This window comes from Lampetra planeri, chromosome 59, assembly GCF_965212315.1.
Source record: "Lampetra planeri chromosome 59, kcLamPlan1.2.h2, whole genome shotgun sequence".
NCBI lineage: Eukaryota > Metazoa > Chordata > Hyperoartia > Petromyzontiformes > Petromyzontidae > Lampetra > Lampetra planeri.
The window spans coordinates 5,216,152-5,238,867 of NC_136165.1; the positions used below are offsets into that span (position 1 = coordinate 5,216,152).

General features: G+C 50.3%; 1 protein-coding gene across 3 annotated transcripts; it reads right to left on the reverse strand.

The window, feature by feature from the left end:
• Positions 1 to 503: 503 nt before the first annotated feature.
• Positions 504 to 18,552, reverse strand: LOC144736230 (uncharacterized). Of its 3 annotated transcripts, none has more exons than XM_078618845.1 (3): positions 18,496 to 18,552; positions 5,240 to 5,312; positions 504 to 3,333 (listed from the first exon to the last, which is right to left on the reverse strand). In XM_078618845.1, the coding sequence occupies exon 3, from the start codon at positions 3,303 to 3,305 to the stop codon at positions 2,397 to 2,399; it is 909 nt and encodes a 302-aa protein (XP_078474971.1). In that variant the 5' UTR covers positions 3,306 to 3,333; positions 5,240 to 5,312; positions 18,496 to 18,552; the 3' UTR covers positions 504 to 2,396. The 3 variants fall into 3 exon arrangements, with proteins under 3 accessions (XP_078474971.1, XP_078474973.1, XP_078474972.1); XM_078618847.1 differs by lacking the exon at positions 18,496 to 18,552 and adding an exon at positions 8,308 to 8,832; XM_078618846.1 differs by lacking the exon at positions 18,496 to 18,552 and adding an exon at positions 7,471 to 7,537.
• Between the last annotated feature and the right edge of the window lie 4,164 nt (positions 18,553 to 22,716).

Here is a 22,716-nt window from a genome sequence, read left to right on the forward strand (position 1 = left end):
GAGTCCATGTGTTGTAAGTCGATGTGTGTGTGTTCGAGTCGCTGTAGGTGTGTACGTCGATTTGTGTGTAACTACATGTGTGTGTATCTAAAGCGAATGTCTGTGTGTCGATGTGTTTGTGTGTGTGGGTCGATGTTTGTGGGTCTAAGTCCATGTGTCTTTTTCGCCCGGGCAACGCCGGGTACTTCCCGCGAGTACTCTTATATAAGCACACTTCATCTATCTGTGATGAACGCTGCACTTTCCATCGTTTTTATGCAGGGGGCGCTGCAAACCTACACGCACCCTGTATGAACGACGGAGGTACAGGGACAGACGTTCGATCGCGTTGGAATCGAACTGTAGACGGCGGTCTTCTCGCACGGCCAGCTCTGTGTCGCCTCATCTCCACCCCGCGATCCCAACCAGGTGAAAGTCCGCATCGAACCGAACCCCGGTAAGGCCATCTAGTTAACTGGAGAAAAATCAAATGAAATGTCGTTTTCAACGAAGTCTTCCAGATGTAAAATGATATAAGCTTTTATTGAAGAAACACAATTCAAAACAATACAATTCAAAGTTGTTTCATTTTAAAACTTCAAAACGCAGCATCGGGTGCTTGCGTGGATGGATCGTTCGTATGCAATTTTTTCGTGACTTTCCTGGCCCAAGGCCGTAAATCGTTGCGAGGGGCATCACAGGCAGTCAGGCTTGCTTCACCCCATGGTTGTGAACATCCAGACGTTAATCGGCAAGAACCATTTCTTGTCCAAGTTCGCCAACATATAAGACATCAAGCAAAATTATGAGTGTCGTGGAGAATGTATCTACTAGATGTGCTCTGCCTTGTAACCGAATACATATCTGTACCAAAAATGCATTTCAAATGTGCTCTTAGAATTACCTCCTTGCTATGAAGCAGATCAGCAGACACGACATCTTTCATTTATCGATCTCTCCACGAAACAAATGAATGTTTTACACAAACTATAACTAGCACAGCCGTCTGGGAGTGCGTCAATGATTCAGTGCAAGCCACCTGTGGACCCTTATTGGTGCACAGCGTCTCAACAGCAGCCGGGCTTGTTTCAACCGATAGTTACGGACATCCAGACGTTAATCAGCAAGGAACATTTCTAGTCCAAGTTAGACAAAATCTACGTCAACACGTAATGCAAAATTATAATTCGTGTTGTAGAGAATGTACCTCCTCTACGTTTAACTTTTAAGTGGTTTGCCTTGTAACTGATGAATGATCCGAGTGTGCTCCCTATTTCAAAGACAATGAGTTGTTCCAGAGGGAGATGCTTCCTGAAAACACAAAAATACCCTTAGACCTGTATCACAAGAACAATGAATCTCACCTGAGTGATCTGTACAGGTTACTCCAAAAACACACACTTTGTCCTAACATCACTTAATCAATGTTTGACCCTTATAGACAAAATGTTACACGTACGCACACCATCAGACAAGTATTCATTCTAAATTATTGACAATCATTTTTATGAAGTTAAATTACTGCACTGAAATATGCTGCATCAGGTTACATCGTATTACCAAGATAAACAAAAAACACTGTCTGCTTAATAGTGTATGTACAACATACTATTGTGTCATTCAAAACGAGTAGGCCATTGCATGCTGGCGTGTGGGTCAACATTTATAAATTCTAAACATTACCTACAAACTCTACAACTGAGATGCCACATCAACCATCGCCCCCTACTGACAGGCTCTTGTCCACATGCAGGCCGGTGCAGTGCCACCACCTTGTGCCACACAGGGGCAGCTGCTACTTGGGATGCTCTTCGAGTGTTTGAGACGAGATACGATACAAAACTCCGAGTTGCTGAGGTGATTAAGCAAGCACAATATAAATGCAATTGATAACATAGTGAAAGCTTGGGAGCTTATTGGCTCCCGCTCCTGGTTAGAGATCTACCCAACACACAGGTCCACAAAGACTGGCCACTCTTACCCTGCAGGTTGAACCTAGCAATTGAGTGTTCAACTTCAAATTCTTGTCATTAAAGGCCTGTGACAAAGGTGCGCCTATTGGAGCGACATCGTCTCAAGCTTACGCATCTACCGGGTCTCCATTTGACTTTGTATTGTCTCGGAGGAAGTCCACCCACACCTCCACTTCCACAAACTGCTGGGAGTTGCCTCGCTCTGCCTCACAGTCAGAATTCTCCTCCTGCTTCACGTTGCCTCCATCGATGTGAAGGTCCGATTTTGGAGTTGAATCTTCATCTTCACATTTTACCTTCACTTCTTCACTCTTCACCATCACTTCTTCACATTTCACCTTCACCTCTTCATATTTCACCTCGTTACCGTTAAAAGTGTCCATGCTGGGATTTTCTTCCAGTTCTTGTTTCATGAGGGATGGGCTCATTGCAACACTTTGACTTTCACAAGCTGATTTCAGACTCCACTCCTTGTGGATCTTCTGATGCATGTGTGTTCTCTGGTGTTCTACAAGAGTAGATGAATGTGCAAACGCCTTCCCACACACACTGCACTTGAAGGGTTTCTCTCCCGTGTGTGTTCTCTGGTGTACTACAAGAGCAGTTGAATGTGCAAACGCCTTCCCACACACAGTGCACTTGAAGGGTTTCTCTCCCGTGTGTATTCTCTGGTGTGCTACAAGAGTAGATGAATCTGAAAACGCCTTCCCACACACACTGCACTTGAAGGGTTTCTCTCCCGTGTGTGTTCTCTGGTGTTTTACAAGAGTAGATGAATCTGAAAACGCCTTCCCACACACTGCACTTGAAGGGTTTCTCTCCCGTGTGTGTTCTCTGGTGTACATGAAGAGTAGATGACCCTGCAAATGCCTTCCCACACACACTGCACCTGAAGGGTTTCTCTCCCGTGTGTGTTCTCTGGTGTTTTTTAAGAGCAGATGAACGTGCAAACGCCTTCCCACACACACTGCACTTGAAGGGTTTCTCTCCCGTGTGTGTTTGCTGGTGTTTTTTATGAGTAGATGAACGTGCAAACGCCTTCCCACACACACTGCACTTGAAGGGTTTCTCTCCCGTGTGTGTTCTCTGGTGTGCTACAAGAGTAGATGACTGTGCAAACGTTTTCCCACACACACTGCACTTGAAGGGTTTCTCTCCCGTGTGTGTTCTCTGGTGTATATGAAGAGTAGATGACCCTGCAAACGCCTTCCCACACACACTGCACTTGACGGGTTTCTCTGCTGTGTGAGTTCTCTGGTGCTGTGTCAAATGTTCAATATGATCCGTGCTGTATGCACACCAGCCGCATTGTTGCCTTGTCGTACCGAGCTGCGCCGACTGCCTCTGCACCATCAGACAAATTCTGCAGAGGAAGCGACAGCTGCAGACAGAAAAATATAATATCCACACCATCTACACGTCAGTATCAATGCACAGAGGAATGCCTATATATAAAGTCACACGTGACTTACACGTCTATACTTATTCATATATTCATGATATAGTGAAAAAGTGTCCCAAATTCATCACAAGGGCTGTTATGGCACACAATGAGAGGGCAAATGGTCATAAAATGCCTGGAAACCCTTGTATCTTCAAAATAAACGTTAACCCAAAACTCTGAGCACACAATTTCGGCTGTCTGGCTTCAAAATAAATGTTTATGAAAGCTACATTTAGCTGACAAAGCAAAGGGTGTTGAAAATAATACTATTTGTATTATGCACAAATGCATAAATGAATGTTCTATCACAACTTAGAGGTGTGAAGCCAGGCTCAGATGTCCTTGATTGCTGGGATGAACAGTTCCGACTTCAGCTGCTGCACATGTGCTGTGATCACTTCCTGACTCCATTCTTACAAAGAGTTCCAGAGGAAAACTAAAATAAACTACTGTTTTGATATAACCTCTGTGCTCAATAGAGTTAATAGACTTTACTGCAAATACAAACTTGACACTGTCACACACTCAGAGGTGGAGCCAGGGTTTTCAGGTAGGGGGGGGAAACCCCTCCAGCAATGAAAAATTACAGGAGTTGTTATTAAGTAAGGAGTTGTTAGTGAGAAAGGAGTTGTTAGTAAGAAAGGACTTGTCCCTTGCTTTTCATTCGACGCGTGTGATCGTCATCGCGCTCGCTGAACGTGTTGATGCCTTCAGGAAAGAAAAATAGACTTTTGTATTTTGGGGGGGGGGGGGGGGAATGACCATGACGTATGTGGCATCAACCCGCATCACACCTGAGCTAAGCGCTCTGCAATGCTAACCCCCCTACCACATGGCTCTTCGCGCGCCGTACTTCTACAGCTGTTCACAGCGTGCCGGGAGATTTTAGGTGGCGCTTCGCTCCTGGCCGATTAAATCATTGTCTTCTCGGAGTTTCAATACAAATCCGTGTGAAGAACAGGTACAACTGCCATCTTAAATATAAAGCAGAACTTACACCTGTTTGTTTGTGTGAAGCAGCAAAAACTCTCCAACGCTGAGCTCTGGCGTCATAAAATTTTCACAGCTTATGCTGTCTGGAATTTCTAAGCGAACGCCACGTCATTCCCTTCCCGAGTGGCAAAAATCGACCTGACGTAGCAGTGGGTTCAGGTTGAATTTCCTTGAGTAAAAACATCCGATTTAGGTAAATTGAAGTGTTTCGGCTTCTTTCTTGCAAGCATCAATTTTTTCAGGGTTTTTCATTGAATTATGAGGGAATATTAAATTAATCCAAGACAAGAATCCAAGTCCCGGGCAAAGCCGGGTAGTGAAGCTAGTTACTAATAAACCCCAATGATCCTATCGAAATTAGGGATTTCTATCGGATCGTTGGGGGGGCACGTGCCACCCCACCCCCACTGGCTCCACCACTGTCACACACTGGCATGGTTCACAGGTGGTGGTGTGTCCAGACCCACGCCTGGCCACCTTCACCTGCTCAGTATTAATGCTTCCTCACTCCACCAAGTAATTCATTGAGGATCAACCAACACAGCCGAGGCTGCGTGTCTCTCTGTGGTGAGATGTTAACTACCTGTCCTGGCATACAGGAAGTCGTGGGTTCGATCCCGACCCTGACGCCTGCTGTATATTTGTAGTTTACGTGTCTCTCTCTCTCTCCCCGTGGTCGCGTGGATTTCCTTCCCGATCCTCGGGTTACCCCTCCACATGTAGAGAGTGAACACCGCCACGCGTCTAGAGTGAACACCGCCACACGTCTAGAGTGAACACCGCCACGCGTCTAGAGCGAACATCGCCACGTGTCTAGAGTGAACACCACCACGCTGTGGACGAGCCTCACCTTGTTGTTATTGTTGTTGTGGGCAGGTCGCTTCTGAAAACAAGAGCGGTACAGCAGCTCAAGCGGGCGTGGCCTGGTAAAAAATGAAAAAAAACTGTGTGAATATTTAAAACAAAACAAAGTTACAAAGTAGCGAGCCAGGTGAAGGGAAATTAAAACTTAAGCAAGATACTCTTTGGTTCTTTCGGTCAAGTCACGTAGAATAAATAAATACATTATATAATAGCATACGACGTTTCAACTGCAACACATGCAATCATCATCAGGTACAAATGAAAGAGAAAAAAAACCTATTAAACTTAGAGTCAGCTAACATAACAGTCAACACCCTACCTGGTTGATAATGTTCTTCCAAAGATTGCTCAATTTGAGAGAGAGACACGGAGACACAGACAGACACATAAGCAGAGAGAGATGACACAAAGACACACAGAGAGAGACACACATAGACACACAGAGAGAGATGACACAGAGAGACACACAGAGAGAGACACACATAGGCACACAGAGAAACAACGCCTCTGTGTTGAGGCCTTAAATAGAGAGAGAGGGGGGGGGGGGTAGAGAAGGGGGTAGAGAAACTAGCACGTCAATGCAAGGCCGTAGCCATGGAGTCAACATTGGGGGGGACCAAATCTTCCACGGGTCTGGGGTCCCCCCCCCCAGAAAAATATCTAAATTAGAAAACTAATTTCCTGCCATTTCCTCCCTAAAATATTTTTAAAAGTTCACTAACACATGGGATGGACTTTGTTTTATTTGATACAATAATGTCTAATAGTGTATTGTAATATATTGCTCTGTTTTTTCTTTTTTACCTTTCTTGTTTCATAGTATGTAATGGCAGAGATTAGGGATTCATAAAGTACAACGCAATCCTATAAACAGGAATCTATGCATTGTTACATGAAGACAAGTCCAGATTTCGTGGCCAAGGTTTAGCAAATTGTTGTCTTTATTAACAGAGCATCGCAATTTTTATTTACAAATATTTTTACAGAAACATATTGGGGGGGCATATTTCATTATGATACTTATTATAAAATATTATAACATTATAATTATAACATATTATACTTATTATAACATTATAAATATTATATATTATAACATAATATTATACTTATTATAACATGTTATAATGACGGCCTTGTGTCAATGAGAGACTTGGAGGTTTGGTGACTGCACAGAGAGAGACACTTCATGTAATGCAACACAGAGAGTCGGTCAACACACCAACTAACGTACTCTTAGGTTTTGTCGGTAAAGTCACCACGTAGGTAAAAAATGAAATTAAAATTAATAAAAGTAAAAATATCAATAAAATAATAAAATTATAATAAATCACGCCTCACTTGATGCAGCAAATTATAGTCTACATTATAGACTGCCAGTACACTCACCCAGCTTAATAACCAGGCTACAGTCTACATTATAGACTGCCAGTAAACTCACCCAGCTTAATAACCAGGCTACAGTCTACATTATAGACTGCCAGTACACTCACCCAGCTTAATAACCAGGCTACAGTCTACATTATAGACTGCCAGTACACTCACCCAGCTTAATAACCAGGCTACAGTCTACATTATAGATTAAATTAATAAAAACGCCTCACTTGATACAGCAAATGTGGCTGTGACGGAGCCACCTGATGACGGAGACTTGTGTTGCCTCCGAAACGTCGTGATGTTTATATTTTATTTCTATTTTTACTTTTATTAATTTGTATTCATTTCTTACCTACATGGTGACTTCACCTAGAACTAACGCATCGCCTGGCTGATCGCGTTCTTCCACAGGTTTCTAAACTATCTTCTTGGTTCTTTCGGTAAAGTCACTTAGAATGGAAATAATAAAAACAAAAGGGAATATTATTTCATTATTTCCATTCTACGTGATATAAAACATAATAAAATTGTATAGTTTTATTTTTTTATTTCTATTCTACGTGACTTCACCGAAAGAACCAAGAAGATGAATCACTGCAGTCACGAAAGCTTTAAATCGAAATTGCTCAACTAAGCGAGAGAATTGAAGCGAACGCGACCAGGCGAGGGCAGGAGGCAAGGCCCCGCGTTGTAAAGTTCCAACTTGGACATTGCTTCCATGCTCGCTGCTACTCAATTGACATCCCTACGAGAGAGAGAGCGAGGCTCTACCTCGGTAAACAACAACAACCACAACAATCACCACAACAACAACAACCACAACCGCGATGAGAATCTCACCTCAGATTTCAGATCCCGCGCGGAGCGTCAACTTTACGTTACCTCGTGACGTCACGAGGTAGCAGCAGGTGACATGACGTCACTTGTGGGGTACAAGACACTCCCTTCCCACAATGAGCGGCTCTGTAACTTACATAAATTATGTTAATGAGCCTGGCCCAATCGTGGAGGGATGGGCCGTTGGTGCCGAACCGGTCACAACGAACTCGTGACGTCTTTCACGAATAAATTATGTTAATGAGCCGCCAGTCAGTGGGTGTGGCTTTGCCCAAATAAGGATAGTGCTTGAACAGATAACGGAAGTGACCCAGGCAGAGGTGACGTCACGCTCCCTTGAGACCGGTTGGGGTGAAATCTTTGGTGACATGACGTCACTTGCAAGGTACACCTCCCCCTGGTGTTTCACGCCGATGAGGTCATGCTGAGTGGTGACGTCACGTAGCGGGATTAGAGTTTAAGTTGATTAAGATTAATTTTCCATTGCTCCCTCCCTTGAACAGAGACCCCTTGGGTGTGTGAGCTCAGCTCAACAATGTGGACATTATTGTGTGTGAACACACACACACATGGACAGTGTGTGTGTGTACACACGTGTACATTGTGTGTGTGTACACTGTGTGTGTACACTGTGTGTGTACATTGTGTGTGTACACTGTGTGTGTACACATTGTGTGTGTACACTGTGTGTGTGTACACTGTGTGTGTGTACACTGTGTGTGTGTACACTGTGTGTGTGTACACTGTGTGATGGCTGGGTGTATGGAATTTATGTGGTTGAGGAATTGGTCTAGAGCAGGCCGGCCATGTGGCCAGATGACAAAAGTGGCATTTACGTACCTCTTCCACAAGGTCGGGCGTAGAGTGGCAGTCTGGATGGCGTCAGTCTCAAATTTCTCCATGAAGACGTTGGCTACAACCGGAGATAGGGGGGAGCCCATTGGGGTGCCCTCAGTTTTCTTGTAGAAAGTTCCATTCCAGGTGAAGTATGTATTGGTTAAGCAGTGTCTCACCAGGGGGGGTACCCCAGCATTCAGGCTTTGATGAACCAAGTCTTCAATGATTGCGATGGTGTCAGGTACAGGAACTTTGGTGAATAAGGAAACCACATCAAAACTGACAAGCAGGTCGTCTGGGGACAGGGAAACGTCGTGAGAATTGTATTTTATTATGTTTAATTTTTATTATTTTATTATTTCCCTTCTACGTGACTTTACCGAAAGAACCAAGAAGATTTACTGTTTGTTTTCTACCTGATGACGATTGCTTGTGTTGCAATCGAAACGTCCTATTCTATTATTTAATTTATTTCCTTTCTACGTTACTTTACCGAAAGAACCAAAAAGCAAAATGAAAATTCGCTGAAATAACTTTACCAACATGGTTGCTTATTCTTGGTTATTTCGGTAAAGTCACGTAGAAGGGAAGTAATAAAATAATAAAAAATAAAACATAATAAAATAATTCTCACGACGTTTATTATGTTTTATTTATATTATTTTATTACTTCCCTTCTACGCGACGATTTTACCGAAAGAACCAAGAAGATGAATCCCTGCTGCAGTCATGAAAGCTTTAAATCGAAATTTAACATGGTTGCTGCAGCGCCACCGTGTGGACACATAGTGCAACTGCAGCGCCTCAGCGCGCTAATTGTAGCAGTGGAACTGTTCGGTGTCTTCACGGCTTCATTGCAGCCAACCCGCAGCAGCGTGGGGGGGGGCTGGTCACGTGGGCTGGGGGAGGGGCGGGGCTGGTCACGTGGGCTGGGGGAGGGGGAAGGGCTGGTCACGTGGGGGGGAGGGGCTGGTCACGTGGGTGGGTGGGGGGGAGGGGCTGGTCACGTGGGTGGGGGGGGCTGGTCACGTGGGTGGGTGGGGGGGAGGGGCTGGTCACGTGGGTGGGGGGGGCTGGTCACGTGGGTGGGGGGAGGGCTTGTCACGTGGGTGGGGGGGGGCTGGTCACGTGGGTGGGTGGGGGGAGGGGCTGGTCACGTGGGTGGGGGGGGCTGGTCACGTGGGCTGGGGGAGGGGCGGGGCTGGTCACGTGGGCTGGGGGAGGGGCGGGGCTGGTCACGTGGGCTGGGGGAGGGGCGGGGCTGGTCACGTGGGCTGGGGGAGGGGGCGGGGCTGGTCACGTGGGCTGGGGGAGGGGCGGGGCTGGTCACGTGGGCTGGAGGAGGGGCGGGGCTGGTCACGTGGGCTGGGGGAGGGGGGGCGGGGCTGGTCACGTGGGCTGGGGGAGGGGCGGGGCTGGTCACGTGGGCTGGGGGAGGGGGGCGGGGCTGGTCACGTGGGCTGGGGGAGGGGCGGGGCTGGTCACGTGGGCTGGGGGGAGGGGCGGGGCTGGTCACGTGGGCTGGGGGAGGGGGAGGGGCTGGTCACGTGGGCTGGGGGAGGGGCGGGGCTGGTCACGTGGGCTGGGGGAGGGGGGCGGGGCTGGTCACGTGGGCTGGGGGAGGGGCGGGGCTGGTCACGTGGGCTGGGGGAGGGGCGGGGCTGGTCACGTGGGCTGGGAGAGGGGGGAGGGGCGGGGCTGGTCACGTGGGCTGGGGGAGGGGCGGGGCTGGTCACGTGGGCTGGGGGAGGGGCGGGGCTGGTCACGTGGGCTGGGGGAGGGGTTGTTTAGGGCGCCCACGCGCGTGGTGACGTCATCGCGCTCGCGTTGGTGGGCGCCCCCGTGCGTGCTGACGTCATCGTGCTCGGGGTTGGCGGGTGCCCCCGTGCGTGTGAACGTCATCGCGCTCGGTTTGGTGGGCGCCCCCGTGCGTGGTGACGTCATCACGCTCGGTTTGGTGGGCGCCCCCGTGCGTGGTGACGTCATCGCGCTTGGGTTGGTGGGCGCCGCCGTGCGTGGTGACATCATCGCGCTCGGTTTGGTAGGCGCCCCCGTGCGTGCTGACGTAATCGCGCTCAGGTAGATAGGCGCCCCCGTGCGTGGTGACGTCATCGCGCGGGGGGGGAGGGGCTGGTTACGTGGGCGTGGGGGGGGTGAGGGGCTGGTCACGTGGGTGGGGGGGCTGGTCACGTGGGTGGGGGGGGGCTGGTCACGTGGGTGGGGGGGGGGCTGGTCACGTGGGTGGGTGGGGGGAGGGGCTGGTCACGTGGGTGGGGTGGGGGGGGAGGGGCTGGTCACGTGGGCGGGGGGGGGGGCTGGTCACGTGGGCGGGGCTGGTCACGTGGGTGGGTGGGGGGGGGGGCTGGTCACGTGGGTGGGGGGGGGGGCTGGTCACGTGGGTGGGGGGGGGGCTGGTCACGTGGGTGGGGGGGGGGCTGGTCACGTGGGTGGGTGGGGGGGGGGGGCTGGGTCACGTGGGTGGGTGGGGGGGGGGGGGCTGGTCACGTGGGCGGGGGAGGGGCTGGTCACGTGGGGCGGGGGGGGGGGCTGGTCACGTGGGTGGGGGGCTGGTCACGTGGGTGGGTGGGGGGGCTGGTCACGTGGGTGGGTGGGGGGGGGCTGGTCACGTGGGCTGGGGGAGGGGCGGGGCTGGTCACGTGGGCTGGGGGAGGGGCGGGTCACGTGGGCTGGGGGGAGGGGGCGGGGCTGGTCACGTGGGCTGGGGGAGGGGCGGGGCTGGTCACGTGGGCTGGGGGAGGGGCTGGGGGGAGGGGCTTGGGGGAGGGGCTGGGGGAGGGGCGGGGGGGGGGCTGGTCACGTGGGCGGGGGGGGGGCTGGTTGGGGCGCCCCCGTGTGAGATGACGTCATCGCGCACGGGTTGGTGGGCGCCCCTGTGTGTGGTGACGTCATCGCGCTCGAGTTGGCGGGCGCCCCCGTGCGTGGTGACGTCATCGCGCTCGGGTTGGCGGGCCCCCCCGTGCGTGGTGACATCATCGCGCTCGGTTTGGCGGGCGCCCACGTGCGTGGTGACGTCATCGCGCTCGTGGTGGTGGGCGGTCCCCCCGCTTACGAACACCCCCCCCCCCCGCATACCCCCACTTACGAACACCCCCCCCGCATACCCCCCCACTTACGAACACCCCCCCCCGCATTCCCCCACTTACGAACACCACCCCCCCCGCATACCCCCACTTACGAACACCACCCCCCTGCATTCCCCCACTTACGAACACCCCCCCCCGCATTCCCCCACTTACGAACACCCCCCCCCCCGCATACCCCCACTTACGAACACCACCCCCCCGCATACCCCCACTTACGAACACCACCCCCCCCGCATTCCCCCACTTACGAACACCACCCCCCCGCATACCCCCACTTACGAACACCCCCCCCCCCCGCATACCCCCACTTACGAACACCACCCCCCCCCGCATTCCCCCACTTACGAACACCCCCCCCCCACTTACGAACACCACCCCCCCGCATACCCCCACTTACAAACACCAACCCCCCGCATACCCCCACTTACGAACACCCCCCCCCCCCCGCATACCCCCACTTACGAACACCACCCCCCCGCATTCCCCCACTTACGAACACCACCCCCCGCATACCCTCACTTACGAACACCACCCCCCCGCATTCCCCCACTTACGAACACCACCCCCCCCGCATTCCCCCACTTACGAACACCACCCCCCGCATTCCCCCCACTTACGAACACCACCCCCCCGCATTCCCCCACTTACGAACACCACCCCTCCGCATTCCCCCCACTTACGAACACCCCCCCCCCGCATTCCCCCACTTACGAACACCACCCCCCCGCATTCCCCCACTTACGAACACCACCCCCCCGCATTCCCCCACTTACGAACACCACCCCCCCACATTCCCCCACTTACGAACACCACCCCCCCCGCATTCCCCCACTTACGAACACCCCCCCCTCCCCCCCGCATACCCCCACTTACGAACACCACCCCCCCGCATTCCCCCACTTACCGAACACCACCCCCCCCGCATTCCGCATTCCCCCACTTACGAACACCACCCCCCCCCCGCATTCCCCCACTTACGAACACCCCCACCCCCCCCATACCCCCACTTACGAACACCCCCCCCCCCCGCATTCCCCCACTTACGAACACCCCCCCCCCCCCCCGCATACCCCCACTTACGAACACCCCCCCCCCCTCAAACCCCCACTTACGAACACCCCCCCCCCCTCATACCCCCACTTACGAACACCTCCCCCCTGCATACCCCCACTTACGAACACCTCCCCCCTGCAAACCCCCACCTACGAACACCACCCCCCCCGCATACCCCAACTTACGAACACCACCCCCCCCCGCATACCCCCACTTACGAACACCCCCCCCCCCCTCATACCCCCACTTACGAACACCCCCCCCCCCTCATACCCCCACTTACGAACACCACCCCCCCGCATACCCCCACTTACGAACACCCCCCCCCCCCGCATACCCCCACTTACGAACACCTCCCCCCCGCATTCCCCCAACTTACGAACATCACCCCCCCGCATACCCCAACCTACGAACACAACACGCAGGCGCGTTCACCCCGCACGCAGGCGCGTTCACCCCGCACGCAGGCGCGTTCACCCCCGCACGCAGGCGCGTTCACCCCGCACGCAGGCCTGTGATAAAGGTGCATCTATTGGAGCGGCATCGTCTAAGGCAGTGGTTCTTAACCTTGTTGGAGGTGTAGGGGTGTTAGAGAGAGAGCCGTTATGCATGGCAGCTTATGGGAAACAAACAGTGGGCGGGGCTACGTGAGTGCACGGGGGGGGGGGGTGCTCTCAACGACGTCCGCACCAGGCAGCCCGGGGCCCCACCCCTCAGCGGGGGTTGAGTATAAAGGGGGATGCACTTGAAGGGTTTCTTTCCCGTGTGTGTTCTCTGGTGTGCTACAAGAGTAGATGACTGTGCAAACGTTTTCCCACACACACTGCACTTGAAGGGTTTCTCTCCCGTGTGTGTTCTCTGGTGTATATGAAGAGTAGATGACCCTGCAAACGCCTTCCCACACACACTGCACTTGACGGGTTTCTCTGCTGTGTGAGTTCTCTGGTGCTGTGTCAAATGTTCAATATGATCCGTGCTGTATGCACACCAGCCGCATTGTTGCCTTGTCGTACCGAGCTGCGCCGACTGCCTCTGCACCATCAGACAAATTCTGCAGAGGAAGCGACAGCTGCAGACAGAAAAATATAATATCCACACCATCTACACGTCAGTATCAATGCACAGAGGAATGCCTATATATAAAGTCACACGTGACTTACACGTCTATACTTATTCATATATTCATGATATAGTGAAAAAGTGTCCCAAATTCATCACAAGGGCTGTTATGGCACACAATGAGAGGGCAAATGGTCATAAAATGCCTGGAAACCCTTGTATCTTCAAAATAAACGTTAACCCAAAACTCTGAGCACACAATTTCGGCTGTCTGGCTTCAAAATAAATGTTTATGAAAGCTACATTTAGCTGACAAAGCAAAGGGTGTTGAAAATAATACTATTTGTATTATGCACAAATGCATAAATGAATGTTCTATCACAACTTAGAGGTGTGAAGCCAGGCTCAGATGTCCTTGATTGCTGGGATGAACAGTTCCGACTTCAGCTGCTGCACATGTGCTGTGATCACTTCCTGACTCCATTCTTACAAAGAGTTCCAGAGGAAAACTAAAATAAACTACTGTTTTGATATAACCTCTGTGCTCAATAGAGTTAATAGACTTTACTGCAAATACAAACTTGACACTGTCACACACTCAGAGGTGGAGCCAGGGTTTTCAGGTAGGGGGGGGAAACCCCTCCAGCAATGAAAAATTACAGGAGTTGTTATTAAGTAAGGAGTTGTTAGTGAGAAAGGAGTTGTTAGTAAGAAAGGACTTGTCCCTTGCTTTTCATTCGACGCGTGTGATCGTCATCGCGCTCGCTGAACGTGTTGATGCCTTCAGGAAAGAAAAATAGACTTTTGTATTTTGGGGGGGGGGGGGGGGAATGACCATGACGTATGTGGCATCAACCCGCATCACACCTGAGCTAAGCGCTCTGCAATGCTAACCCCCCTACCACATGGCTCTTCGCGCGCCGTACTTCTACAGCTGTTCACAGCGTGCCGGGAGATTTTAGGTGGCGCTTCGCTCCTGGCCGATTAAATCATTGTCTTCTCGGAGTTTCAATACAAATCCGTGTGAAGAACAGGTACAACTGCCATCTTAAATATAAAGCAGAACTTACACCTGTTTGTTTGTGTGAAGCAGCAAAAACTCTCCAACGCTGAGCTCTGGCGTCATAAAATTTTCACAGCTTATGCTGTCTGGAATTTCTAAGCGAACGCCACGTCATTCCCTTCCCGAGTGGCAAAAATCGACCTGACGTAGCAGTGGGTTCAGGTTGAATTTCCTTGAGTGAAAACATCCGATTTAGGTAAATTGAAGTGTTTCGGCTTCTTTCTTGCAAGCATCAATTTTTTCAGGGTTTTTCATTGAATTATGAGGGAATATTAAATTAATCCAAGACAAGAATCCAAGTCCCGGGCGAAGCCGGGTAGTGAAGCTAGTTACTAATAAACCCCAATGATCCTATCGAAATTAGGGATTTCTATCGGATCGTTGGGGGGGCACGTGCCACCCCACCCCCACTGGCTCCACCACTGTCACACACTGGCATGGTTCACAGGTGGTGGTGTGTCAAGACCCACGCCTGGCCACCTTCACCTGCTCAGTATTAATGCTTCCTCACTCCACCAAGTAATTCATTGAGGATCAACCAACACAGCCGAGGCTGCGTGTCTCTCTGTGGTGAGATGTTAACAACCTGTCCTGGCATACAGGAAGTCGTGGGTTCGATCCCGACCCTGACGCCTGCTGTATATTTGTAGTTTACGTGTCTCTCTCTCTCCCCGTTGTCGCGTGGATTTCCTTCCCGATCCCCGGGTTTCCCCTCCACATGTAGAGAGTGAACACCGCCACGCGTCTAGAGTGAACACCGCCACGCGTCTAGAGTGAACACCGCCACATGTCTAGAGTGAACACCGCCACGCGTCTAGAGTGAACACCGCCACGCATCTAGAGTGAATACCGCCACGCGTCTAGAGTGAACACCAGCACGAGTCCAAAGCGAACATGGCCACACGTCCAGAGTGAACACCGCCACACGTTCAGAGTGAACACCGCCACGTGTCTAGAGTGAACACTGCCACGCGTCTAGAGCGAACACCGCCACGTCTAGAGTGAACACCGTCACTTGTCTAGAGTGAACACCGCCACGTGTCTAGAGTGAACACCGTCACGTGTCTAGAGTGAACACCGCCACGTATCTAGAGTGAACACCACCACGCGTCTAGAGTAAACACCACCACATGTCTAGAGTGAACACCGTCACGTGTCTAGAGTGAACACCGCCACGTGTCTAGAGTGAACACCGCCACGTGTCTAGAGTGAACACCACCACGCTGTTGACGTGCCTCACCTTGTTATTGTGGTTGTGGGCAGGTCGCTTCTGAAAACAAGAGCGGTATAGCAGCTCAAGCGGGTGTGGCCTGGTAAAAAATGAAAAAAAACTGTGTGAATATTTAAAACAAAACAAGTTACAAAGTAGCGAGCCAGGTGAAGGGAAATTAAAACTTAAGCAAGATACTCTTTGGTTCTTTCGGTAAAGTCACATAGAATAAATAAATACATTATGTAATAGCATACGACGTTTCAACTGCAACACAAGCAATCATCATCAGGTACAAATGAAAGAGAAAAAAAACCTATTAAACTTAGAGTCAGCTAACATAACAGTCAACACCCTACCTGGTTGATAACGTTCTTCCAAAGATTGCTCAATTTGAGAGAGAGACACGGAGACACATAAGCAGAGAGAGAGATGACACAAAGACGCACAGAGAGAGACACACATAGACACACAGAGAGAGATGACAGAAAGACACACAGAGAGAGACACACACACATAGACACACAGAGAGAGATGACACAGAGACACACAGAGAGAGACACACATATAGACACACAGAGAGAGATGACACAGAGAGAGACACACATAGGCACACAGAGAAACAACGCCTCTGTGTTGAGGCCTTAAATAGAGAGAGGGGGGGTAGAGAAATTAGCACGTCAATGCAAGGCCGTAGCCATGAAGTCAACATTGGGGGAGACCAAATATTCCACGGGTCTGGGGTCCCCCCCCCAGAAAAATATCTAAATTTGAAAACTATTTTCCTGCCATTTCCTCCCTAAAATATTTTTAAAAGTTCACTAACACATGGGATGGACTTTGTTTTATTTGATACAATGTCTAATAGTGTATTGTAATACATTGCTCTGTTTTTTTTTTAACCTTTCTTGTTTCATAGTATGTAATGGCAGAGATTAGGGATTCATAAAGTACAACGCAATCCTATAAACAGGAATCTATGCATTGTTATATGAAGACAAGTCCAGATTTCGTGGCCAAGGTTTAGCAAATTGTTGTCTTTATTAACAGAGCATCGCAATTTTTATTTACAAATATTTTTACAGAAACATATTGGGGGGCATATTTGATTATTATACTTATTATAACACATTATAACATTATAATTATGACATATTATACTTATTACAACATTATAATACATATATATTATTATAATTATTATAACATATTATACTTATTATAACATTATAATTATTATATATTTTAACATAATATTATACTTATTATAACATGTTATAATGACGGCCTTGTGTCAATGAGAGACTTCGAGGTTTGGTGACTGCACAGAGAGAGAGAGACACTTCATGTAATGCAACACAGAGTCGGTCAACACACCAACTAACGTACTCTTAGGTTTTTTCGGTAAAGTCACCACGTAGGTAAAAAATGAAATTAAAATTAATAAAAGTAAAAATAGAAATAAAATAATAAAATTATAATAAATCACGCCTCACTTGATGCAGAAAATTATAGTCTACATTATAGACTGCCAGTACACTCACCCAGCTTAATAACCAGGCTACAGTCTACATTATAGACTGCCAGTACACTCACCCAGCTTAATAACCTGGCTACAGTCTACATTATAGACTGCCAGTACACTCACCCAGCTTAATAACCAGGCTACAGTCTACATTATAGACTGCCAGTACACTCACCCAGCTTAATAACCAGGCTACAGTCTACATTATAGACTGCCAGTACACTCACCCAGCTTAATAACCAGGCTACAGTCTACATTATAGACTGCCAGTACACTCACCCAACTTAATAACCAGGCTAGTCTACATTATAGACTGCCAGTACACTCACCCAGCTTAATAACCAGGCTAGTCTACATTATAGACTGCCAGTGCACTCACCCAGCTTAATAACCAGGCTACAGTCTACATTATAGACTGCCAGTACACTCACCCAGCTTAATAACCAGGCTACAGTCTACATTATAGACTGCCAGTACACTCACCCAGCTTAATAACCAGGCTAGTCTACATTATAGATTAAATTAATAAAAACGCCTCACTTGATACAGCAAATGTGGCTGTGACGGTGCCACCTGATGACGGAGACTTGTGTTGCCTCCGAAACGTCGTGATTTGTTTATATTTTATTCTATTTTTACTTTTATGAATTTGTATTCATTTCTTACCTACACGGTGACTTCACCTAGAACTAACGCGTCGCCTGGCTGATCGCGTTCTTCCACAGGTTGCTCAACTATCTTCTTGGTTCTTTCGGTAAAGTCACTTAGAATGGAAATACTAAAAAATAAAAGGGAATATTATTTCATTATTTCCATTCTACGTGATATAAAACATAATTAAATTGTATAGTTTTATTGTTTTATTTTTTTATTTCTATTCTACGTGACTTCACCGAAAGAACCAAGAATATGAATCACTGCAGTCACGAAAGCTTTAAATCGAAATTGCTCAACTAAGCGAGAGAATTGAAGCGAACGCGACCAGGCGAGGGCAGGAGGCAAGGCCCCGCGTTGTAAAGTTCCAACTTGGACATCGCTTCCATGCTCGCTGCTACTCAATTGACATCCCTACGAGAGAGAGAGCGAGGCTCTACCTCGGTAAACAACAACAACCACAACAACAACAACAACCACCACAACAACAACAACAACCACAACCGCGATGAGAATTTCTCACCTCAGATTTCAGTTCCCGCGCGGAGCGTCAACTTTCCGTTACCTCGTGACGTCACGCGGCGGCAGCTGCAGGTGACATGACGTCACTTGTGGGGTACAAGACACTCCCTTCCCACAATGAGCGGCTCTATAACTTACATAAATTATGTTAATGAGCCTGGCCCAATCGTGGAGGGATGGGCCGTTGGTGCCGAACCGGTCACAACGAACTCGTGACGTCTTTCACGAATAAATTATGTTAATGAGCCGCCAGTCAGTGGGTGTGGCTTTGCCCAAATAAGGATAGTACTTGAACAGATAACGGAAGTGACCCAGGCAGAGGTGACGTCACGCTCCCTTGAGACGGGTTGGGGTGAAATCTTTGGTGACATGACGTCACTAGCAAGGTACACCTCCCCCTGGCGTTTCACGCCGATGAGGTCATGCTGAGTGGTGACGTCACGTAGCGGGATTAGAGTTTAAGTTGATTAAGATTAATTTTCCATTGCTCCCTCCCTTGAACAGAGACCCCTTGGGTGTGTGAGCTCAGCTCAACAATGTGGACATTATTGTGTGTGTACACACACATGGACAGTGTGTACACACGTGTACATTGTGTGTGTGTATGTACACTGTGTGTGTGTGTACACTGTGTGTGTGTACACTGTGTGTGTGTACACTGCGTGTGTGTACACTGCGTGTGTGTACACTGTGTACATTGTGTGTGTACACTGTGTGTGTGTACACTGTGTGATGGCTGGGTGTATGGAATTTATGTGGTTGAGGAATTGGTCTAGAGCAGGCCGGCCATGTGGCCAGATGACAAAAGTGTCATCTACGTACCTCTTCCACAAGGTCGGGCGTAGAGTGGCAGTCTGGATGGCGTCAGTCTCAAATTTCTCCATGAAGACGTTGGCTACAACCGGAGATAGGGGGGAGCCCATTGGGGTGCCCTCAGTTTTCTTGTAGAAAGTTCCATTCCAGGTGAAGTATGTATTGGTTAAGCAGTGTCTCACCAGGGGGGGTACCCCAGCATTCAGGCTTTGATGAACCAAGTCTTCAATGATTGCGATGGTGTCAGGTACAGGAACTTTGGTGAATAAGGAAACCACATCAAAACTGACAAGCAGGTCGTCTGGGGACAGGGAAACGTCGTGAGAATTGTATTTTATTATGTTAAATTTTTATTATTTTATTATTTCCCTTCTACGTGACTTTACCGAAAGAACCAAGAAGATTTACTGTTTGTTTTCTATCTGATGACGATTGCTTGTGTTGCAATCGAAACGTCCTATTCTATTATTTAATTTATTTCCTTTCTACGTTACTTTACCGAAAGAACCAAGAAGATGAATCCCTGCTGCAGTCACGAAAGCTTTAAATCGAAATTCAAAACGCTATACCACAGAGCCCATGGCATTTCTGACAAACACCACCTGACTGGTGAATTAAGACATGTACATCGGGCCCTCAGGATGAACGGATACTCTGACCGTACTATCAGCCAAGCTGTCTCTCCCACCACACAGAAACAGCCACATGAAACTCCGACCAAAACCATCACGTTACCATACATAGCTGGCGTGACCAAAAAGATCTCCAAAATTCTAAACAAACATAAGATCCAAGTCCGATTCAGTACAGTGCATAAAATCCGTGATCTGATTCCATCTGTGAAGGATGTCGTTCCTGACTTACAGTATCCTGGAGTCTACAAATTGAGTTGCATTTGTGGTGATTGCTACATTGGAGAAACGAAACGTCATGTTTCTGATCGTGTCCGCGAGCACAAGTCAGATCTGAAACACGGCAGAACTGATTCTTCTGCCGTTGCCGATCATTGCTACAACTCGGTGGGCTCTCATGAAATTGTCTTTTCCGAGACCAAGGTTCTCTGCAAACCTCCCGGCTAACATCAAAGGTTTGTACACGAAGCCATACAAATATACAAACACAGACATAATTTCAACCGTGATGATGGGTACAAACTTAGTAATCATTGGAAAGATGTTATCAACCACGCAAAAAAGACTTAATTACAATTTTTTGGACCATCTTATCTGACAGGCACTATTTTACTTTACTTTACCGAGTGTTAACATCCCCAGTTATTTTTTAACAGTACTCTCTTCATTGTTCAGCCAGCATTGGTATTAACATGGGCAATTTCGTTATTTTGTCTATCATGTGTATTAGAGCTTCCCTCCCCCTCTCTGCCCATTGTGTTGGCGTGTGCGGCAGTTGGCCGCTTGCGCACAATCGCTCCATTGTGTTGGCGTGTGCAGTAATTAGCCGCTTGCGCACAATCGCTTGCACGCCGTCGCCCACCCTTTTGGCCTCGCCCCCCCTCCCTCCCGATACGTTCCATTCATTGGCTACCATAGTCTGATGAGCTCCCCCCTCCCTCTCCTCCCCCCCTCAACTCGCTTTTAAGGGATTACATCTTGAATCATTGCCTCACTTGATGCAGCTAATCTGGCTGTGACGGTCCCACCTGATGACGGAGACTTGTGTTGCCTCCGAAACGTCGTGATTTTTGATTTTATTTTATTTTATTTTCATTCATTTTGATGTTTTACCTACGTGACTTTACCGGAAAAAACCTAAGAAGAAATTTAACATGGTTGCTGCAGCGCCACCGTGTGGACACATAGTGCAACTGCAGCGCCTCAGCGCGCTAATTGTAGCAGTGGAACTGTTCGGTGTCTTCACGGCTTCATTGCAGCCAACCCGCTTGGGACAAACGCCAGAACGCCGCCGCAGCAGTAGCAGCGTGGGGGGGCTGGTCACGTGGGTGGGGGAGGGGTGGGGCTGGTCACGTGGGCTGGGGGAGGGGCGGGGCTGGTCACGTGGGCTGGGGGAGGGGCGGGGCTGGTCACGTGGGCTGGGGGAGGGGGAGGGGCGGGGCTGGTCACGTGGGTGGGGAGGGGCTGGTCAGGTGGGCTGGGGGAGGGGCGGGGCTGGTCACGTGGGTGGGGGAGGGGCGGGGCTGGTCACGTGGGCTGGGGGAGGGGAGGGGCGGGGCTGGTCACGTGGGCTGGGGGAGGGGCGGGGCTGGTCACGTGGGTGGGTGGGGGGAGGGGCTGGTCACGTGGGTGGGTGGGGGGCTGGTCACGTGGGCGGGGGGGGAGGGGCTGGTCACGTGGGCGGGCGGGGGGGCTGGTCACGTGGGCGGGGGAGGGGAGGGGCTGGTCACGTGGGCGGGGGGGGGGCTGGTCACGTGGGCGGGGGAGGGGAGGGGCTGGTCACGTGGGCGGGGGGGAGGGGCTGGTCACGTGGGCGGGGGAGGGGAGGGGCTGGTGACGTGGGCATGGGCTGGTCACGTGGGCGGGGGGGGGGGCTGGTCACGTGGGCGGGGGAGGGGCTGGTCACATGGGCGGGGGGGGGGAGTGGCTGGTCACGTGGGCGGGGGGGGAGGGGCTGGTCACGTGGGCGGGGGGAGGGGAGGGGCTGGTCACGTGGGCGGGGGGGGGAGGGGCTGGTCACGTGGGTGGGGGGGGAGGGGCTGGTCACGTGGGTGGAAGGGGAGGGGCTGGTCACGTGGGCGGGGGAGGGGAGGGGCTGGTCACGTGGGCGGGGGGGGGAGGGGCTGGTCACGTGGGCGGGGGAGGGGCTGGTCACGTGGGCGGGGGAGGGGAGGGGCTGGTCACGTGGGCGGGGGAGGGGCTGGTCACGTGGGCGGGGGAGGGGCTGGTCACGTGGGTGGGGGAGGGGAGGGGCTGGTCACGTGGGCGGGGGAGGGGAGGGGCTGGTCACGTGGGCAGGGGGGGGCTGGTCACGTGGGCAGTGGGTGGAGGGGCTGGTCACGTGGGTGGGGGGGGCTGGTTGGGGCGCCCCCGTGTGTGGTGACGTCATCGCGCTCGGGTTGATTGAACCCGAGCGCTATGACAAGATTCTGATCTGACAACACAGAGAGTTTTTCTAGTTAGATTTTTGTTGCTATTTCTTTCATACCTGATGATGATTGCTTGTGTTGCAATCGAAACGTCGTAATATGTTATTTTAATTTATTATTTTATTTTTAGACGTGACTTAACCGAAAAGAACCAAATAATAATTCCTGCAGTCACGAAAGCTCCTAAATTAAGATTGAACCACTTCTACGGGGAAGTTTTAAGCTTTTCCTTTTTCTTTCTGGCTATTTGTTCTCTCTGCCTGTGTCCTCTCTTTGGAATTTTCACACTTAAAATTCTAACTTAGCAAATTTTGAAACACGTAATCAACCAGGCTATGCGTTAATTGT